Source organism: Neoarius graeffei, chromosome 6, assembly GCF_027579695.1.
Source record: "Neoarius graeffei isolate fNeoGra1 chromosome 6, fNeoGra1.pri, whole genome shotgun sequence".
NCBI lineage: Eukaryota > Metazoa > Chordata > Actinopteri > Siluriformes > Ariidae > Neoarius > Neoarius graeffei.
Window position 1 is genome coordinate 70,720,769 of NC_083574.1, and position 17,051 is coordinate 70,737,819.

General features: G+C 40.2%; 1 protein-coding gene across 3 annotated transcripts in view; it reads left to right on the forward strand.

Annotated features, from left to right (window-relative positions):
• Nucleotides 1-17,051, forward strand: part of blm (BLM RecQ like helicase) — a 102,491-nt gene that overhangs the window by 54,100 nt on the left and 31,340 nt on the right. For all 3 annotated transcript variants that reach the window (XM_060924034.1, XM_060924037.1, XM_060924035.1), the window contains exons 7-12: nucleotides 4,762-4,880; nucleotides 4,979-5,092; nucleotides 7,065-7,163; nucleotides 7,374-7,522; nucleotides 11,348-11,454; nucleotides 11,545-11,705. In XM_060924034.1, the coding sequence (XP_060780017.1) occupies nucleotides 4,762-4,880; nucleotides 4,979-5,092; nucleotides 7,065-7,163; nucleotides 7,374-7,522; nucleotides 11,348-11,454; nucleotides 11,545-11,705 (749 nt within the window). The remainder of the gene's footprint in view (nucleotides 1-4,761; nucleotides 4,881-4,978; nucleotides 5,093-7,064; nucleotides 7,164-7,373; nucleotides 7,523-11,347; nucleotides 11,455-11,544; nucleotides 11,706-17,051) is intronic.

The window sequence follows — 17,051 nt, forward strand, 5'->3', positions numbered from 1 at the left end:
TTGGAGGCAGTGGAGATGCGTAAGCGGGCGCAGAAGACTATGAACCGGGATGAGGGAGCGTACGCGCTGTCACACACCTGGAGCGCAGTCCTGGGGCAGCGACTTGACAGCAGGAGGCGTGGACTACCTGTCAAATTGGGCGGGACGTTCATGCCTTCATAGAGTAACATCAGCTGATAAGGCACGTCACCACTCGACATCTGGTGACTGTTTTGAAGAAGGCGGAAGTGTTCGCCGAAACTGTCAACAAACTAGGTAACATACTAAAAAATACGTGTCTTAAGAAACGAACTTAAAGAATAGTTCTGAGTGGATAGTATCTCCATCCTTGATTCATGTATGCTGCATAAATGGGAATAAAAATATATATTTTTGAGAGTTAAAATCGACTGCAAAGTTGGCATTTGAGCTGCGCCGCTGAGCCAGCCATGCCTGAGTGCGTGACGTCACAGCAGGAACCGGTTTTAAAGCTGAGGCCTTTGACAGCTATAGACCAAAGTCATATAAATAAAAAATTTATGGTGAAAGTAAGAAATGCCGTTACCGACTTGCTCAACTAAGACTGGTTTGGCTTCATTGATTGTGGGTTGACTCTCATTAAAACAGGATAGGTGTTATAACTTATGCACCATACATGTACATGCATGCATTTTCACTGATAAAACGTAAAAGGCGAATTAAATAATCAGATGAACTGAGACAATCACATTCTGTATTAAATTAAATAATCTTATACTGGTAACTTAAATACACAATACAAGTTACATGTATTAATCTAAATGCATGTGAACGAGTGTTTTTTATTTAATTTTATTTTTTTAATCCAAATAAGAGTCGGAGCTTACCTGTCTGTGTTGTTGCTTCTTGAAGGCCGATCTTGTGGTGGATTGTTTTGAAACAATCTGACCTTTCAGTTGTTCGTTCAGTTTTCCGTTCATTCGCTTCTTCCACATAAGGGTGAGATATTGCTGCTGAGGCAAGCATTTCCAGCGGAAAACTCAGACAGTTGGTCCACTCATTCTCCATTTTCTCCATACTGAGTACTCTGCCATGACTGCTCAGCTCAGGCAATTACTAAAACCCGGGACAGGACGGCACCAGTTTCAGCAACAACCGCGGGGAGGTCACTGCCCGAGCGATAATATGCAGGGCTCGAAATTCGCGGTGGTCCGGTTGCCCGAGGCGACTTAATTTGTCATTTGGCGAGTAATTCCTGTCACTAGCCAGCCTGGCTGGCTAGTTGAAAATAAAAAAAAGATATATGAAGCGAAGATTCAGACACACCGTCAACTAAAGCCGCCACATATTAAGCGTGTGCCGTGTCTGTGTTAATCGATGTGTTTATCGGCAGGACGGTCAGGCTGTCGTTTTTTTTTTTTTCACTACTGCGCATGCATATAAGACATCCCAAGTCTCCCAGAAGTTCCGGGAGTCTCCTGCATATTGATTGTGGCTCCCTGATGCCCGCAAATTGGATAATATCTCCTGGAATCTAGAGCAAGCGAGCAAGAGCGTGCACGCGAAACATTAATGTCTGCATCGCGCATATGACTGAGTGCGTGAGGGAGCGCGAGAGAGACTGCGTGTGCGCCTGTTCATGAAGCACATGGTAGACAAAGAGCATCCTGATTGGTTTACATACATCCCAACCTGCAGCCCCCCCGGCTGATGGTGGGGGAAAAAAGTCCAATATATTATTATTTGTTGATATTATATTATGGTGCTCTGTGTTGTTCTCATTTATGTATTTAACAACAGTATCAAAATACTCGGGTCTTGAAATAAATGCACATTAGTCATGAACAATGGTAACTACTCTCTTTTGTGTTATTTTTGACAGAAGTAAAATTCATACATGAACAAATTTTGGCGAGTTGATTTTCTGTTTGGCTAGTTACTTTGGAAGGTAACTAGCTGGCTAGCTGGTGAAAAAATATACGAATTTCGAGCCCTGATATGTCCTGTTCCATCCCGGGTTTTAGCAACAACCCTCGGCTCACGCCGAGGTTTTTTTGTAGTTTATTGAGTTTTATTGTAGGATGTACTTTGCTGATGTCACACTGGTTGCGAAGTGTTTGTTTTTCATGAAGGTAGTCTGTAAAACGTACATTATCAGCCTTTTAATAATTATTAAAAAGAGGTCTAGCAATTCTGAATGGAGTGACTCACCAGTCGCTAGTGCTCTAGGTAGTTCATATGAAGCAGAAGCAGCCTATGTAGTTTTTAACAGTCAGAATGCACCATACAAAGATGAACCACTTACTGATATCAAAGACAGTGATGAGCAAGACCAAGACAACAATATTGATGCACAAGCTGATATTGATTGGTCTTACTCAAACGGTATTAGAAGCATGTTATAAAAGAACGGTAGCAGTTGAGGCTTGGTAAGTTTTAAACTACATTATTTGAATAAAAAATGTTTCCTTGAAGGAAAGAAAAAGCAAAACTGTGTGTCATGTTACGCCATTTATATGACTGTAGTAGACTGATCTCTATATAGAGATCAGTGCTGTGGTAAAAAAGCTGTACTACTGGCATAACAGCATGAAGTACAACATGAAACCTAGCCTTTCGTTTTCATTTTACCTTTAGTGGTATTGATGAGGCTCTTTACGAAGCAATAGCTAATTTTGTTGCATAATAAATAGGCTAGGGTGAATGTTTATTCATTATTCCATCTCTACAAGAATAGGTCTTAATAGTCTTACTTTCAGTGAATGTCCATGAAACGAACAGTAAGAACAATAAATCATGCAATGCAAATTTTTCACTTGCTGTTGATATAACATTTTTGTGTATGAACTTGCTTGGCGTTCACTGGCTATTTCTGGTAGTTTTCAGCGTTTCCCTCAAGTTTACTGGCTTGGGGGTGGATATGTTTTGGCCGCAAGTTACAAACAGATATATATACTACCGTTCAAAAGTTTGGGGTCACTTTGAAATTTCCTTATTTTTGAAAGAAAAGCACTGTTCTTTTCAATGAAGATCATTTTAAACTAATCAGAAATACTCTCTATACATTGCTAATGTGGTAAATGACTATTCTAGCTGCAAATGTCTGGTTTTTGGTGCAATATCTCCATAGGTGTATAGAGGCCCATTTCCAGCAACTATCACTCCAGTGTTCTAATGGTACAATGTGTTTGCTCATTGCCTCAGAAGGCTAATGGATGATTAGAAAACCCTTGTACAATCATGTTAGCACAGCTGAAAACAGTTTAGCTCTTTAGAGAAGCTATAAAACTGACCTTCCTTTGAGCAGATTGAGGCCCTGTCCACACGGCAACGGATTCAGGTGACTCCGATACAATTGTTTATCGTTTCGGCCTGGCGTCCACACGGCACCGGCGTTTTGGGTGCCCAAAACGCAATCTTTTGAGAACGGGTTCCAGAGTGGAAAGATCTGGCAACGTTGCCGTTGCGAAGTCGTCTGGATGAGTAGAACGGATTTGTTTACGATGGCGTCACAACCACATGACTGTGAGTGCTTCACGCCGGGTAGAAGTGTAACGAACTCGATGCGAGTTGTCAACAAATCCTATAACTTGGTTCATGAAACGCGCTTACAAAATATTTTCACTGTGAATATTTATTGTGTAATGGTGCAAAGTGAGAGAGAGAGAGAATAGCCCTTAGGGCAGAGTCAATCCCGCCAGCAAAAATAGGGAAAAAAAGGAGCGATCTCACCTCTTCAGATGTTGGTTTAAGTCCTACAATACATTCCTCAAAAAGGGTGTAGAAGAACAAATTAATCCATCAACGTGTAGCATTCAATTTATTCCGGACCATTAAAGACGCCGCCTTCCGCGTAGAATTATACGTCATCCTCGCCGCCATATTGGATGGGTCAAAGCGGAGAATAAAGATGCCTCATTCATGTGCTGCATTTAACTGTACCAACAGGTTTACCGTCCAAACGAGATCGCATGAGATTACCTTTCACAGGTGAGACTGGAAAAATACTTTTCATTGTATTTGGTCATTATAATGTAATTTTACGAACAGATTTTTCTGACTTTGTGGCTAATATGAAGTCTCGCGCATAATAGTTTATGCGCATGCGTCTTTACTTCTATTGTTCTGGTGTCTCCGAAGTGACCGTCTTACAGCGCCCCTAGAGGTGTGGCATGTGTATTGCATCATTTTCAGCAAGCGTTGCGTTGCCATATGGACCTGATATTTTACTGATCGTTGCCCATTTGGACACGATATTTTTTTAAATAACATCTCGTTGCCGTTGTCGTGTGGATGTAGCCTGAGTTTCTGGACCATCACAGTGGGGTCGATTAAATGCTCAAAATGGCCAGAAAAATGTCTTGACTATATTTTCTATTCATTTTACAACTTATGGTGGTAAAGAAGTGTGACTTTTCATGGAAAACACAAAATTGTCTGGGTGACCCCAAACTTTTGAACGGTAGCGCGTGTATGTGTTTTGTTAAAACCACACAACTTCTTTGCCTCTCAAATACATCAGTTTTTATTATGGTCATCTCAAACTTTGCAGTCGTATCTTTCAACAGTATGTTTATTGAAATGCGTCAGAAAAAAATTCACTTCATATGCAGTTTAACAACCTCTGCTCAAACATAACTGACCCTGCTCAATTAAGAACTAGTTATTGGCACAAATAAATGAATAAAATAAGGAAACATGGCTAATGTGGTGTACGGTTTTTTTTGTTTGTTTGTTTGTTTTTTTTAATACAAATCTATCAAACGGGTATTAAATTTTCACAATTTTAGCCTCCCTTTACAGGAGGGGGTAAAAGCCTTTGCTATCAGCTGCCTGCCTGCGTCTCTGCTGGAGTGACTGTGGTGATCTCGCCACTTCGTTCCCTTATTGTGGATCAGATCCAGAAACTTACAACGTTAGATGTAAACTTCTCCTTTAAGATTCTGCTTAATAAATACAATATTGGCCCTACTGTAAATGTGTTGTGACTGTAGAACTGTGACTTTTTTTTATTTTTTAGGTCCCTGCCACTAGCTTGTCTGGGGAAAAAAGTGACTATGAGGCTGGACGAATCTACATGCAGCTTTCTCAGAACGATCCAGTCATCAAACTGCTTTATGCCACTCCTGAAAAGGTTCAGTATTTAAAGAAGTGCACTTGGATTATATACTTCCTCATGATACGACAGACAAAAGAAATGGAGCAAACAAATGTTGGTGGGGACTAGGGTTGGGCGGTATCCAAATTTTGATACCTTTAAACTGTCTCTGTGTTTTCCCGGGGTATACGGTATTACCGAGAAAAAAATATTATTTTGTTTCGGCCTACTGTGTAACGTGCGCCTATGCCTCAAATGTACTATTTAAAAGCAGCATAGCGAATTGTGTGCATTGTGGTATGGATTAAGCAGCAAAGCGAATTTTGTGCATTGATGAATGGATTAAGAGATATTTCAAAGCATCACGCAACTCTTCCTTCATCTTGAAAATAGCATTCAACTGTCGTTTACACATGTCTGCGTTGAAACGCCATTTGCAGCACTATTTCACCTACTCCATCAAAAAAAAGTACACGATGAGCAGGATCATACCCTTTCAAGCATGGGAAATAAAAAAAAGAAAAAGAATCAACCAACACCCAAGTCCGTTTAGACTGCGCGATAAACCATATTCTTCAGCGCAAATGAGGCGAACCTAATTCAAATGCGTGATAGCTGCACAAGGCAAAATCATATGGGCCCACGTCATGCCATGGCGGGGAAATTAATCATCAAATGGCCTTACCTTGCTTAAAATGTTGTCTTGATCACATAACTCCTTACAATTATTCCACTTAAATCCATACGGTTTAACACACCCAACAAAGATAGCAAGCGCATTGCTAATTCCCACCAGAAACCTAACAGTTTACGCTACGATGTTTTCTTCCGTTTCTTCAGTAGATGACATTTCAAACGTTTATTACCCACATCCCAAATGTCATACGTTATATTATTTTACCTTGTTGTTACTCATGTAACCTACTCAAAACACAACTCATTGGAGAGATCTCGTGGAAGTGGAGTACCCCAGGCTATGGTGTGCCTTAGGGGACATATTAGATTTTTCGTTTGGTTTGAAACCAAAATACTGCCACACTGCCGATGTTGTATTTTTTATTTTTTTTTGCCACTAACTCGTTATCTTGACTTGCCATCTTTCAACCGCGGTCTCAGTCTCTCTTTTTTTTTTTTTTTTTTTTTTTTAGATAGGACAGTATAGAGAGACAGGAAATGAGCGGGGGAGAGAGAGACGGGATCGGGAAATAACCTCGGGTCGGCTTTCTGTCAGACTCCAAATGTCACGCAGGGTTGCCATGGTAACGACATAAACAACCCTGCACGCGATGAGAACTTCTTTAGGAAATTGATAGAATTAGTGAAAATACGATCACACAGTTATTCGGGATGATCTTCAATTTATTATTTTATATTATGACCTCATGTACTCCATATTTATTTAGATATTATATATTTTTTTAAAATGACGGTAATGAGGCCGATACCGTTGGTACTTTTGGATACCTCGGGATACCTTCTTACCGTAATACCGCCCAACCCTAGTGGGGACCAGATAGTATTCCTGCTGTGTGTTTTATATAAGAAGCACTAGCTTTGTAGTCGTTTAACATGTTACTCTGAACACATCAAAGCAGAATTCATTATCTCTAGCCGCTTTATCCTTCTACAGGGTCGCAGGCAAGCTGGAGCCTATCCCAGCTGACTACGGGCGAAAGGCGGGGTACACCCTGGACAAGTCGCCAGGTCATCACAGGGCTGACACATAGACACAGACAACCATTCACATTCACACCTACGCTCAATTTAGAGTCACCAGTTAACCTAACCTGCATGTCTTTGGACTGTGGGGGAAATCGGAGCACCCGGAGGAAACCCACGCGGACACGGGGAGAACATGCAAACTCCACACAGAAAGGCCCTCGCCAGCCCCGGGGCTCGAGCCCAGGACCTTCTTGCTGTGAGGCGACAGCGCTAACCACTACACCACCGTGCCGCCCAAAGCAGAATTGTAATGGATTTTTTAATGCTTGTGCATGTGTGCCCCCAGATCTGTGCAAGTGGGAGGATGATCAGTGCTCTGCAGAATCTGTATGAGCGAGGTCTGCTTGCTCGTTTTGTCATCGATGAGGCCCACTGTGTCAGCCAGGTAGACAAGATGCTTATTGCACAGTTCAGTACTCATTTGTTGGTTTTTTTTTTCTCTTTTTAACCAAACATGCTGTACATGCACTTTTTTATACTTACTAAGCACAAGCTATATAAGAAATGTTAAATGCTATGTAAAAATTTAAAGCTAAGTGAAGTTAACTCTCCAGTCATGATTGTCAATGATAGTGTGTTTTTAATCCTTTTGTAGTGGGGACATGACTTCAGGCCAGATTATAAGCGGTTGCATGAACTGCGCCAGAAGTTTCCCAAAGTTCCTATCATGGCACTGACAGCCACAGCCACACCTCGGGTCCAGAAGGACATCCTTAACCAGTTGGCTATGACTCGACCACAAGTGTAAGTCTCCTTGCTGGACAGTGCTCAATATTAAGTTAAATTTTATTTACATAATGCGATAGACATTGTCATAAAGTAGCTTTAGAGAAGCCCAGATGTAGACCCTAATTCAGATTGGATTAGTTTATCAGGGGACATTTGTAATAAATTTCTATCTATCTGTGCATTTCTGTTTATCCAGTGATAAAACTCTAGCATCCGGACAGCAATAAAGTTACTGCAGGAGGCGCGAGTATAAGGGTTGTATGTTATGTATGTATTTAGAACCCGAATGTTTGTGTGACATGGTCATATGATCATGCTTCCTTCACAACATTTGAATATTAATAATTATTATGCATACCTGCCACTTTTTCCATGGAATAAAAACTTGTATTCTATTCCCTTCTAGTGGGTTTGTTGATAGCATGCAATATGGGCATATCACTTATTCTCTGTGTATTATGCCACTCTACCCAATGGAGAATGAGCGTGCAATATTGTAACAATATTGCACGTTGTCAAGACAACACAATGTCACGTGTCCGAGACATAAACCTTCCGTGTTAGCGAGTGACTGTGACAGTTTGTAAACAAACATGGCCGCCTTCATTAAAAACAGAAGATTTTGAGAGAATTTTGGTTGCCAGGTAAAGTAACAAAGTAAATTACACAGGGAAAACAAGTGTTGCCAGGGAAAACAAACCTCGCCCGGTAGCACTTTTGATGAACATGAAGATATCTTGAAAAAAATAGTATAATGTGGCTACTGCTTATAAATAATATTTTCTCATACCATGTCCATACAGTAAATATAGCATATATATATTTACTCTATGAGGCAATAGCCACAAAAATGAACAATTTAAAAATCACAGAAGTAAAATGTACCAGGTGTCGATACTATTCTACTCTTACCTCTTGCAGTTTTCCAAACTGAAACCTCCGAACCGAGGCTGACATACACACGCTGTCGCCATGACTGAAACTCTTATTTCCCCGAAATGGCCCGGCACTAGAGCTCAGTGGAACGCACTTTCCATCTGTAAGAAGCATAAACACGACTGAAAGCGATTTCTTTAGTCCATTTATTTCAAATGGTGAACCGAATTGTATACACTCGCCAGCCATTTTAATCGGAACACGTGTATGCGCAGTGTGTGATTGCTACACTCGTACATTCTTACAGCATGATGACATAGTGGCTAGCGCCTTTATATGAGGCAGCAGCCACAACAAAAACGATTTTGACCTTTTTGGTGACCTTGACCGGATGACCCCCAAAAAGTTGGAGGTTCTATTTGAGACCAATGCCCATCTAGCTTGAAAGTTTCATAAAAATTGATCCAGCAGTTTTCCCGTAATATTGTTAACAAAGAAACCCAACCGAAAACAATACCTCGCCCCCTGGTGGACTCCGTCCTGGGCGAGGTAGTAACAATCGGCTTGACTGTGCTAGCATTGGCTTTTGTTAACATTACACCAGCTGGAAGGTAATTAGACTGCCGCACTAACAGTACCGAGTTGCAGGTAAGCTAGCATCAGCCTTCACTAAAGCTACTGCTACGCCGGCTGGAAGCTAACTGGACTGCCATACTAACAGCACCGAGTTGTGGGTAAGCTAGCATTAGCCTTCGCTAATGCTACTGCTCCGCCGGGTGGAAGCTAACTGGACTGCTGCGCTAACAGCACAGAGTAAGCTAGCATTGGCCTTTGAGAATGCTGATATGAAGCATGTATAATAATAATAATTAATATTAGCTGGCTTTTTTTCATGGTCTATCAGATATATTCCATTCAGCTAGCATGACATTGAACTCGTCTTTGACTCATTCAGTATCATGCTAGCTGAATGGAATATATCTGATAGACCACTCAAAGCCAGCCAATATTATATTAGTTTTTCAGCATTTAAGGAACTGACAGTGATGCAACTAATCATTATTTATAGAAAACTAAAAGTTCTTGATAGTGTGTGTGTAGTCATGGTTTTACCATCCAGATCAAGCATATGATTGAATGCCTCTTGTAAAACATCCATTTTTTATTTCGAGATTTGGAAAGCATTTACTCTGGGCGAGGGTCACTAATACGCATGCTATGAAATTAATATGGCAAGTAGCAGCAGTGAAACTTTTTTTTTTTTCTCCAGTGCAAGGTGACCTCTGCATAGAAAATCAGACATTTATCTACACAGGACTAAAATTTTCAGGTATTTGCTGAGTTTGGTTAAAAAGAAACCAAAAAAAAAGGATGTAATTCGGCCTGTAATTTTCTCAGAGGGTGGAGAAAAACGCCAACATGGCAAATCCAAATGGTAATGAGTTGTAGAGTAGCACCTCTAAAATAAGAAATTACTGCAGGATCCTAGGAAAATATAATCCTGTTCGAACAGGGCTCTAGGTATGAGCACAGGTGAGTGCACCTGCTTGGCATTCCCAATCCCTAATGAGCAATCCATTGGCAAGGAAGAACACTCGGAGATGACAAAAAAGGGGTCTTGAGAGGACCCACACTGAAAGAAAACAATCCTCTTCTGGGTGACTGGATAGTGGCCATTATTCTTCCACAGTTGTATATTATAGTCAAATTGATCCTAGTGTGTTGAAAGAATATTCATGCAAAGATATGCATCAGGGTCTTTATAATTATAGTCTACAAGGGCAAATACAGCCCCAATTACATACCATATAACGGCGCCCAAATTACAGGCTTATCAAAAGGCCCAAAATAGAACATACGAAAATCGCCCAAATTAGAAGAAAAAATCCTGTTTCATAAGGGTGGAGAACCCAAAATATTTTTAAATTATTGTTAAATGTCATTTTTTTGGCATATTTCAATTTGTTGTTCAGTCGCTTCATAACATGAAGTGAACATGAAATGCATCTAGCGATTACCGTAAACTGTCTGAGTCTCTGACGTCTGAATGTCGTAAAATATACTTCCTTTGTTTATGTTGTGAAATTCTCAACGATTCATGATAACACGTGGCTGTCAGTTTGTGATAATTCTAAGAGTAATAACTTGAATTGTGTTGTTGAATGACTGTTATACTACTGGACCTATTATTAATATATGTAAAGACATTACTACAAACTATTTTATGTGGTTATATATTGATATCTTGTTTTATTTTAATTGATATATTGTTGAATTGACATATTCTAGCTTTTTCGATATGTATCAATAGCTTAATTTAGACAGATACATATGTCATATTTTTGATATTTTGATTGTTCTAGATCATTATTGTTTCACTGTTTGAGATTTTAAAGTTCTCTGCTGCCCATACTCTTGTGCAAATAGATTGATATTACATATTGTTTCCCATTTTTCATGCATATAAAAAAATTCATGAACTATTTTTATCTTTATTTATTCAGAATGTTGGAGAAAACTTTTGACTTTTTAGATACAGCACTACTTTATACTTGCACATGATTATGTAATTTCTATTATTTTTATTGCTCGATATATTTATAATTGGTTAAAAAAAATTACTAAAAATGATGCGTCAAAAATTTTCGACACAAATTAAATTAAAAACCTGTCTTTGCCCCGGTCTACATTTTGGGTACATATATACTGTACATTTACAACTTTAGCAGATGCTGCTATCTGGAGTGACATACAGAAGTGCTTTGTAGCAAAAACACATCTTTATGCTAGTTTACTAGGGCAGGGACTATGAGTACCATCAGTCTAAAAATCTCGTTAGGGAGTAGAGTACAAAAGTCAGACACTCAGCTGTTCAGACAGCCAGGAGGTGGTCATTTTACCACCTGAGTGTCTGGACTGAGAAGAGTCTTGATGCATGTCTGCCAATGTTTGCTCTTACCCTAGATTCTCAATGAGCTTCAACAGGCACAATCTCAAGTATTCTGTAATACCTAAAAAACCCAAGAAGGTCGACGAGGACTGTATTAACTGGATCATGAAACACTATCCATGTGAGTATGATGCATTCAAAGCTTAAGTCATCGTATGAATGTTTGTTTTAATCTTGCAACACTAACCTAAGAAAACTTCTTCATACACAGATGACTCAGGAATTGTGTACTGCCTGTCTCGGAATGACTGTGACAATATGGCAGATAGTCTTCAGAGGGCAGGTATTGCAGCACTAGCATACCATGCTGGGATAAAGGACAGTGACCGAGAATATGTACAAAACAAATGGATCAACCAGGATGGTTGCCGGGTAACAGACTTTTAAAATCCTTTTTTTTTAATTTGCTACAATGTTACCTCCTCTGAGTTACTATAATTTATCATGACTTAATTTAACAGTTATTTACACATGATCCTTATTCCCTATCGGAGATGATCACACACCTTTCTTTTATTAAAAACCACCACTGTTTCTAGTCATCCGGGACCTCAAATTTAAAATTTGCTTGTATTCCAAAGTGTACATGCACACAAAAACCAGGAAATGGAATGTGCACGAAAACAAAAATCAGGTTTATAAAACCTTGCATACGCACAACCACCCACATGCTGTTTCTGCTTTATGAATTCATCTTCTCAAAAATGGGTGCAGTTAAAAAAGGCTGTTCTCTTGCCTGGTCACCACCCACAAATACCCATAAATGGTGAATGCAAATTAGTTTAGCTGTTTAAATATTGGGCGTCATATTCATTTTTGACTGAGGTAGTATAAAATTGCAGAGAGAAAAGCAAAAAAAAGGAATATCAGTGAATACGAAATGGAAGCCGAGTCAGAAATTGAGATTAAATGACAAAATTTAACTCTAAGACTTGACAAATATCCTAAAAGGAATAAAATGGATCATGTCTGAAATGCCAGTTACATGTTTAAAAAAAAAAAGTTTGGTAAAAATATACCTTTGGACCGGGCTTCCCAACTCACAGTACACACATGACATTCTCACACAGTTTCACAGCGTGAAGAGTCTGCTCGTCTAGTGGGTGGAGATGTGAATTGGTTAATAATAATAATATCTTCGTTAAGACACTATTGTGAAAAGTGTCTTTTATATTTACAATAAAATATAAGGGTGGCAAGGTGGTGTAGTGGTTAGCACGGTCGCCTCACAGCAAGAAGGTTCTGGGTTCGAACCCAGTGGCTGACGAGGGCCTTTCTGTGTGGAGTTTGCATGTTCTCCCCGTGTCTGCGTGGGTTTCCTCCGGGTGCTCCAGTTTCCCCCACAATCCAAAGACATGCAGTTAGGTTGACGTGGGACGGCCTTGGGCTGAGGTGCCCTTGAGCAAGGTACCGAATCCCTGACTGCTCCCCGGGCGCTCTAGTGTGGCTGCCCACTGCTCTGGGTGTGGGCGCGCGTGTGTTCACTGCTTCAGATGGGTTAAATGCAGAGGATAAATTTCACTGTGCTTGAAGTGTGCATGTGACGAATAAAGGTTTCTTCTAAAACAAAAAAAATCAATAAATTATAGCAGTGCTTGGTTACTTTTCCTATTCCTTAGGCTTTAGTTGTGTATGGGCACAGATTGTTGAAATAAGTAGTTAAAGTTGTTACTCTCCATCATATGTTTAAGTTCATAGTGCGTCGTCTTTGGGACAGTGGTTCCAGGGTGTCCTCTGGAAGTCCAAGGGTCCTCAGACAGCAGTCTTGCACTCTTTGTAGCTCCACAGAGAGATACTCAGGCAAACCACCCTGAATGGGACTGGCATGTTCTAGCAAGAGCCAAATCTTTATGTAGATAGTAAGGCCAACCTCAGTAGGAAGACCAGCTTTCCAACATGCTCACACATATAATAAATGCATATACTAGCTTTACTGTCAATACTCAATTAGGCAGCTGGGCCATAGAAGGTTCACGCTGCATGCTGCACGCTACACGCGTGTAAAGAAAAGTGGACAAACGTAGCATGACTTGCTCTGGGCCATAGAACGGCGTTCACGTTGCACGCTGCACACTTCACGCGTGAAGCGAGAAATGAACATGCACACTTTTTTCTAGGCGTGAAGATGGAAATTCCAGTCAATGCATGCACGACCCCAAGGTCACCGCCGCGCCAGCCAATCAGAACAGGTCTAGGGAGATAAAATGGACGACTACCGAGAAAAGTTGAAGTTTAATGGCCCAGGGTCCGGTTCTTCACGTGAACGTGTAGCGTGCAGCATGCAGCGTGCAGCGTGAACCTTCTATGGCCCAGCTGCCTTATGTGAGAGTTCCACTTTAAGTCATCCTGTGCTACAACTCCAAGCAACTTGAATGCCATGACTTTTTCAAGCTCCACATTATTAATACGTAAAGATGGGGGGGGGGGTGTTAGATTTTTTGTTTGTTTTTAAATAAAACCACATCTCTTTTGTTTTCTTGGCATTGAGTTCCATTTTGTTTTTTAACTTCCCTTTTATTGATGTTTTAGTATAAACTGCATTACAAAATAACTGCACTTGTAAATTATACATTAGGTGTATGAAATAACATTAAGAACAACGAGGCAACAGAGTGTAAAACAAACATATGAGAATTTTAAAAAAAAAAAAGAAGAAAATACTAACATAATATGACTAAGTTATTTCACAGGTCAACCAGATCAAATGAACAGTGTAGTCCACATTCTAAGGTTTTTATACACTGTCAAAGTACAGTGTGCCGTCACCCCCATACACCAAAAATAGAGAAGAGAATGACCATTTAAAAAAAATTAACTTGAAATTGCAGGGAAATCCAATCGCTTAATATAAGAGGGGGGAAAAAAGGGTCCACGTTGCCCAGAACTTATTCACAGACCCCTTCAATGTGTTTTTGATTTTTTTTTTTCCAACTTGATGCAATTTAAAATGTCTTTAATCCAAATGGCAAGGGATGGAGGTGCAGGAGATTTCCATCTGACCAAAATTTGTCGTCTTGCCAGCAAAGTAACAAAGGCGATCGCATCCTTTTTAATTTTGGTCAGATGTAGTGCAGCTGGAGGAACCCTGACTAATGCTGTTATGGGCACCGGTTCAATCTGTATGCTGCTTACTTCTGAAAGTGTATTAAAATGTCTTCCCAGAAGCCAGCCAGAGATGGGCAACCCCAAAACATGTGCACGTTATTTGCCGGTAACTGATTACATCTTACACAGTTGGAGTTCATATCATTATAGATCCGGGATAGCCTTACTTTGGTCCAGTGGGCCCTATGGAAAAATTTGCATTGCATTAGACCATGCCGAGCACAGATGGAAGATGTATAATATTATGCTGATTTAATATTATTCAATGAAATGGTTTGTAGAGAACAAATTTTTCTATAAATTGTCAGCGTGCCTTTCAGAGTAGGAAGTGGGGTGAAGAAAGTGTCAAATTGTGTTTCAGTAGGAAGGGTGGGTAATCTGGGATCTGTAAATATCTGAAAAAAATGATGCCTGTAGACATCAAATGTAGCTGATAGTTGATCATATGTAGCGAATGTATTGTTGATATAAAGATCTCTGAAGTTTTTAATACCGAGGCTAGACCATATTGAAAAAACGCTATCAGCCATAGATGGAGGAAAGGCTGGGTTTGAGGCTACTGGAGTAGAGAGAAGGGTGTCTGAAATCCAAAATGCTGTCTAAATTTGATTCCAGGTCTTTAATGTTGTTTTAACACATACATTTTTGGTGAAGGAAGAGTATGGGCCTGCAATGGAGGAGTGAACAAGGCAAGGCAGGGACACTGGTCTGAATGAGGCTGTCTCCATCTCCAGCCACATCAGGGATGGAGACACCACCCCACTCTGCAACCAACACTGATCGATCCTAAGATTGGCAGCCCAGTAATAGAACCTAGAGTCTGGTAATGCCAGGCCCCCATCCGATCTAGGCCTCTGCAGAAGCTGTTTTCCTATCCCATATAAAAGGCATAATCAGACCATCAATCTTTTTAAAAATTAATTGGGAAGAAAAACTGGTGAACACTGGAATAAATATAGAAGTTGAGGGAGAAATGTTCATTTTAATCAAATTAATTCTTGCAACTAAAGAGAGCTGTAAAGCAGACCAGCGCTCCAAATCCTCATTGATGCGGGTTAAAAAGGAGACAAAGTTTAGTCTGAAAGAATTTTTCAAATCTATCTGTAATGTGCACCCCAAGATAAATAAAACTCTTCTATGAGCAACTTTAAACAGTAAGGTATGTAAGGGGAAACTTTTTGCAGCTGCATTAAGTGGCATCAATTCACTTAGATTCAGTTTGTACCCTGATAATTGGCTGAAGGATGTGAAGGTGGAAATGGCAGCAGAGACGGAGAGATCAGATATATACATCAGTAAGTCATCAGCATACAGTTTATGTTCAGAACCATATCTGACTATACCTTTGATAAGGGGGTTGGAACGGAGTGCTATTGCAAGGGACTCAGTGACTAGGGCAAACAGAGGACTTGGAGGGCAGCCTTGGTGTGTTGACCGCTGTAACGGGAAATATTCTGAGTATTATTAGTCCTGACAGAAGCTTGAGGGAATGATTATAAGTCTTATCCAAATTTTCATTACTGAGCAATTGGGGAATTTAGCCGCCAAGGTGGTCGCGTATTATCAATATTATAAAATACTACATTCATAGTAACAGGAGCGTGGTGAGATACAATGATTGGGTTATAGGAGCATGAAGATATGGCATGAAGCAATCTGTTGTCTACAAGAAAGTAGTCTATGCGAGTGAAAGTGTGATGAACTGGTGAAAAAAGGGGTATACTTTTTTAGATAGCTTAAAAATTCTCCAAGGGTCTGAGATTGCAAATTCGGACATAAAGGATCGTATAACCCTAGCAGAAGATGAAGGGGTAGTAGATTTGGTGGAGGATCGATCCAAATTTGGGTCTACCCAGCAGTGAAGGTCACCCCCTAAGATGAGCATATGGGAAGACATATTGGGGAGTGTAGAAAAAATGGATTTAAAAAAAAATCACCGTTGTCCCAGTAAGGAGCATAGATATTCAAAAAGAGTATCTTAGTATTGAACAACTTACGACGAACAGTAACATATCTACCTTTGGGATCAGCGATCACATTAGAGCATGTAAATGGTACTGATCTGTGAAGTAAAATAGCCACCCTTCTCGCTTTACTCTGAAAAGAGGAATGGAACCCCTGACCCACCCATCTGCACCGGAGACTTAAGTGTTGCGATACCTTGAGATGAGTTTCTTGGAGGAAGATGATGGAGCATCTTGCTGCATTTAACTGGGTTATTGATGCCCCTGTAATTCCAAGTAAGAAAATTTAAAGCTACTCCCACCAGCTGGACACGCTACTCCAGGCTGAGTCATTCTTTCTGAAGAGAGGGGTATGTAAAGGAAAGGATACAGTGTAAATTAAGGATCATGGTTGACAGTGGTACTGGAAATACAAAAAGCAAAAACAAATAAGACACAAACACGTATAAACAATGCTTCTTGGCTACAGCCGTGGTATAGTCCCCAAATATCAAAACTCTCCTTCCGTTATAAAGGAGAGGAGACTTTTCACTGGATCTCTTCAGTATATCGTTGCGGATGTGGAAAAAGTGCACCCTGATGACAAATGGTCACGGAGGTTTCCCCTCCTGAGGTTGGCTATGGAGTGTATTCCAAGGAGATAGCTGTT